General features: G+C 44.7%; 1 protein-coding gene across 1 annotated transcript in view; it reads left to right on the top strand.

Moving 5' to 3' along the window:
* LOC107567484 (liprin-alpha-4-like) overlaps positions 1 to 5576 on the top strand; it is a 43077-nt gene that overhangs the window by 21246 nt on the left and 16255 nt on the right. The window contains exons 9-14 of the mRNA XM_016253179.1: positions 489 to 623; positions 2753 to 2836; positions 3770 to 3901; positions 4323 to 4385; positions 4954 to 5036; positions 5109 to 5248. Of these exons, the coding sequence (XP_016108665.1) occupies positions 489 to 623; positions 2753 to 2836; positions 3770 to 3901; positions 4323 to 4385; positions 4954 to 5036; positions 5109 to 5248 (637 nt within the window). The remainder of the gene's footprint in view (positions 1 to 488; positions 624 to 2752; positions 2837 to 3769; positions 3902 to 4322; positions 4386 to 4953; positions 5037 to 5108; positions 5249 to 5576) is intronic.

Raw genomic sequence — 5576 nt, 5'->3', positions numbered from 1 at the left:
GTGTGTGTCTGTCTGTCTCTGTGTGTGTGTGTGTGTGTGTGTCTCTGTGTGTGTGTGTGTGTGTCTCTGTGTGTGTGCGCGTGTGCGTGCGTGTGTGTGTCTCTGTGTGTGTGTGTGTGAGACTGTGTGTGTGTGACTGTGTGTGTGTGTCTCTGTGTGTGTGTCTCTGTGTGTGTGTGTCTCTGTGTGTGTGCGCGTGTGCGTGCGTGTGTGTGTCTCTGTGTGTGTGTGTGTGTGTGTGTGTGTGTGTCTCTGTGTGTGTCTCTGTGTGTGTCTCTGTGTGTGCGTGTGTGACTGTGTGTGTGACTGTGACTGTGTGTGTGACTGTGCGTGTGTGACTGTGTGTGTGTGACTGTGTGTGTGACTGTGTGTGTGCGTGCACGCTTGTGTGTGTGCGTGCACGCTTGTGTGTGTGCGCTCGTGCGTGTGTGCGCGCTCGTGTGTGTGTGTGTGTGTGTGTGCGCATGTGTGTGTGTGCGTGTGCGCAGATGGAGGACAAGGGCAGGCAGCTGCAGGAGCGTCTGGAGCTGGCGGAGCAGAAGCTGCAGCAGATGCTGCGTAAGGCCGAGACGCTGCCGGAGGTGGAGGCAGAGCTGGCTCAGAGGGTCGTGGCCCTCACTAAGGTACGGCTCTCTCTCACACACACACACACACACACACACACACATATGCTGTCAGCGGCCCAGAATCTGGCTGTGATTCCACTGTTGGCCTCCCTGGAACAAAGTCACACAGCCACACCGTTTAGAGAAGACGGAAACTGCTGTTTGTTTTCTATTAGAATACTGCAGTGATATTTGACCACTGATTAGTGATAACAGTGTGACAGTAGTTTATTCTACTTTTTGTTTAGCGTGCACATCATAAACCTGTTTTTGATCTTTTTCATGTAAAATAGGACACACATTCCGTCCTGTCTGCTCCTGATTATTTGTGATCACAGGACTCCACAAAACAACTTTGGAGTTTTCTTTTTGTAACTTGCATAGAAATGTCTGTTTAATTCGTTTTGTGGTGTGAATGTAATTCCTTAACACCTGCATGTGGTCTGAGTGTTTAACTCACACATGGGGCTTTCTTGTAAATAAAAAAAATTTATAAAATTGGCTTTCTAGTTGTGCGTTAAATGAAAGATTTCATTAAGATCATTCGTCTGCTAACTGAGTGAAAATGTGAGCCGGTGTTGTGTGTTCCTGATGTGAATGAGTGAGTGCTGTAGTGAGTTGATCAGTCACACTGGTAGTTTATTTAGTGAAATGTGTGAGATGGACACCGATGTAAGAGGAACATCAGCGCAGATGGGAGGATCTGTGTGTTTAACAGAGTAATGAAGCCACTGCGGTGTTTTTACTTACTGCATCTTCACTTCCTGTCGTCTAGTTCCTTTTCTCCTCTTTAATTGTCGTTTCTGTTTTTCATAGAGCTCAAATCTTTCTCGTGTTCCCTCTCCTCCTCTGTATATGACCGCAGCTCTGTCTGTCTCTCTCCCGTGTGTGAGTGTGAGTGTGAGTGTGAGTGTGAGTGTGAGTGTGAGTGTGAGTGTGTGTGTGTGTGTGTGTGTGTGAGTGTGCGCGTGCGCGTGTGGCGCTCTGCGTGCAGTGTCTCAGGACAGTCGCTCACAGATGAAGGTACACGAGCTCACGCTGTCGTTCTGACTCGGGTGTAGGGCTGTCAAAATGGCTAAAAAACTACATTCGAATCTTGCACTTAAATATTATCAATATTCTAATTATATTCAGATTTGAAAGGCATAATTTCAGTTAGGGGGGAAAAAAGCTTTTGGCTTCTCTCCTGAGGCCACAAGAGGGAGCATCGGGCAAAATATTACTAATGCACGTTTCTTCAAAGCAATAAAATAACACAACTATCTGTGAAAAAAGTGCATAATCTTTATAAACCATCATGTATGCATATTTTAATACAAATGGAAGAAAGCCAATCACACAGAGTACTTTTTTCATTTAAAAACCGTGGGATGGGGGAAAAAACGTCTCAAAGCATGTTTTTTAAAAGTTGAACTCGCATTAATTTTACATGGCGTTGTAAACATGCGTCTCTCTTGTGCGAGACACGAGTGCAGCGGTGATAGATGTCCCTCTAGAAAATGCGATAAATATGCGTTCTGTGTGAACGGCTTGGCTTCAGTTTTGACGTAAACAACATCATCTCCGCATCGATGTTCCTAAAATTCGAATGCAACGTTTTTGCCTCCGAATGTGGAATATTCGAAATCTTTATTTTTATTTTTATTTGACAGCCCTACTCGGGATGCACATTTCAAGTCATTTTCTAGTCGAGCACTTGGGTCAAAAGAATCAGTTCCGAATGACTGAGATGTGAATGCCACATTTAGTTGGTGAACACTTTAAAAAGAAGCTGTTTCATCTTCTTAACCTGGTAACAGCAGTGCAGAAACAGCAACTCTTACTTTCCTTCTGAAGCGCTGATCCTGTAACCTGGAGCGAGTACTCGACTAGTCGTCACTTGTGCACATCCCTGACTCTGCCTGATGGTGGTGTGGTTGTGATCTGGTTCATGCTGGCGTCTGTCAGGAGTCCCATCGTTCCACCCGTGTGAACCCAGCACAGGAGCGCCACACTGAGATCATTCACACATCCGTTTGTCTTCACTAGCTCCAGACACGGCGCACAACTTTCGCTCGTGAACGTTCAGCTTCTCACAGCATGATGAGCGGTTCTGTCTTTCTCTTGGGTTTGCTGCTGATGTAGTTTCTCATGCGTGTCTCTGGCAGGCGGAGGAGCATCATGGGAATGTGGAGGAGCGTCTCAGACAGCTGGAGGCTCAGCTGGAGGAGAAGAACCAGGAGCTGCTCAGGGTGAGTGATCTTCAGACCTCGCTCGCGTTCAGCGGTGCTGCCACCAGTGTTGCGGGGGACGCATTACAAGTAACACGACTTACGGAATCTGATTACTTTTAAGTAACTAGTAAAGTAACGCATTACTTTTTAATTTAGAAGGAAATATCTGAGTTACTTTTTCAAATCAGTAACATAGTTACTTAGTTTCCATGTGTTGAGTGACAGCTCTGGTGTTGCCATGGAGACAGAAATCAGGAGTGAGTGCAGAGTGTTGTGTGTGAACATGATCTTACTGTAGCTCTAGACTCAATATCAACATGTGTTTACTCATCTCACTGCACACAAACACATTCAGTGCTCCTCACAATCAATACATACTGTCCAATGCAAACTCAGAATATTATACTGTACAAATCTGCAATAAATAATTAAATATGTTAAATAAGACAAACATCATTTATGTATGTAATCCCATTTTATTAACCGATGTCTTTGCTGCTGACCTTCGATCCAATTCAACCGTACTAATGAGCAAAAATTACACATTTGTGTTATTGCTGAATAGTGTTGAACGTTCTTCTGCTGCTCATATTCTTCATGTGGTTAGTTTGAGCGGCGCCCTCTACTGTACAGACGAGACTTTACATTTCCTTCAGCCCGAGGTGTATTCATTTAACTTTTGCTGTGAAAAGGGCTTTACATTTGTAAAATAACTTTTTTTTTATATTAAAAACAAACATGCAAGCCCTGCCCAGATTTAAAAAGTAACTCCAAAGAAACGTAACGCATTACTTCCCATAAAAAGTTGCGCAATTAGTTGCTTTTTTAGGGAGTAATGCAGTATTGTAATGCATTACTTTTAAAAGTAACTTTCCCCAGCACACGTCAGACTCACTCACTGTAGTGTAGTGTAAACACAACAGCTGCTTTACTTTTCTATGGTGTTTTAAGGCCCGTCAGCGAGAGAAGATGAACGAAGAGCACAACAAACGTCTGTCGGAGACGGTGGACAAACTGCTGTCCGAGTCCAACGAGAGGCTGCAGCTGCACCTGAAGGAGCGCATGTCTGCGCTGGAGGACAAGGTGCGACTCGAACCACACGTCACTAGTCCCAGACCGAGACACAGTCAGGCCGATGTATGCACTGCCGCTTATTAATGATCACCATACGCACTGAAAGTTCCTGTCTGGCAGATGAGCGGGACGCGGGACTTTTATTTTGACAAGACTGAGAATGCTGGCCCCTGAGCGCACAGAGCTCCTGTTCTCTGTCTTCATTACTTTAACAGAGTCGTTAATGAGTGCTCTGTTAGTTACTGTGATTACTTTCTTTTAATTCATATTTTTAGCAATCTCTTTGTTTTGTAAAATGATTTTGGACATTTTTTACTGTCTGACTGACGCTTGTCTCGCGTGTGTGTGTGTGTGTGTGTGTGTGTGTGTGTGTGTGTGTGTGTGTGTGTGTGTGTGCGCGCGCGTGTGTGTGCGCGTGTGTGTGACGTAGAACACTCTGATTCGGGACCTGGAGCACACCAAGAAGCTGATAGAAGAGGCTCATCATGAGAAGGTCAGTGTGTGCTGCTCGTTCACTCATGCGCATCTCGTCAGTAAAGCCGGTTCTGTGATCAGTAGTAAATATCCATCATGTGAAAATACCACATTTAATAACGTGTTTTTTCTCCAAACTCACTTCATAACGTCAGCCGGGTGTTTGGAATAAATCCTTCTGTGAGATGAAGTGGCTTCTTACACAGAATAAGACACGCAGCATATTTCATAGGATTTAAGCAGTGATAAAAGCATTGCATTATTATATACTTTATTATAAGGAAAATTATAATAATTATTATAAGAACTCCGATAAACCATATATTGTTGCAGTCCTCGTGCTGTATCAATGAAAGCAGTTCAGTCTTCTGTTTCCTGGAACGATGTGCATTACCTTTCTTCTGCGGGGCGTATTTGGAGTTTCTCTGGCCTTCAGATGGAGATTTACTGCTGATCACAGAACCCTGCTTCACTGACGAGATACGCAGCTTCTGCCTAATTGCGATTGCGTTTTAATTTAGATTTATGGTGCAGCCCTATGCTCTGCTGTGATTTGTTTGCTCACGAGTGTGGATCTGTGACCGCAGGAGCAGCTGCTCATCCAGATCGAGAGCATGAGGACCGAACACGAGCGCGGCCGCAGCAGGAGCAACTCTCTGCTGCATCATGGGTAACTCCAGGACTCTAATGAGAATCAGCTGCGCTCGGAGCTTTGCGCTGATGTGGGCTGTGTTTCCCGCAGGCGCAGTACGCCGGACTTCAGGTACCCGGTGTCGGTGTCGTCAGCGATGGACAGTCACTGCAGTGGAGCGCTGGTGCTCAGACGACCGCAGAAGGGCCGCGTGTCTGCGCTGCGAGACGAGCCCTCGAAGGTGAGCGTGGGTTAGACTGTGACAGACATCAGCATCTAGAATATAAGCTCTATCGGGACAGATGATGAAACATGTGTTTCCATGATTTATTCACGGTGGAGAAGAGAGTTCTGTGATCCTCATGTGTTCAGTCTCATATAAACATAATGGGCTTGGACAACTAATAAATATACAGTCAAAACAAAAATTATTAAGACACCTTCAACATTTCTCACATTATATCACAGTTTATTTGTTATAATTTAGAAAATGATAATAAAATATCTCAAGAACTCTGAGTTAAACTGAGTCAGAACAAATTCATCTTTTTGTGTGTGTGTGTCTGTCTGTCTGTCTGT

This window comes from Sinocyclocheilus grahami, unplaced genomic scaffold (genome assembly GCF_001515645.1).
Source record: "Sinocyclocheilus grahami isolate Dianchi unplaced genomic scaffold, SAMN03320097.WGS_v1.1 scaffold1163.1, whole genome shotgun sequence".
Classification (NCBI taxonomy): Eukaryota; Metazoa; Chordata; class Actinopteri; order Cypriniformes; family Cyprinidae; genus Sinocyclocheilus; species Sinocyclocheilus grahami.
This window is presented reverse-complemented; position numbering and strand designations above follow the sequence as displayed.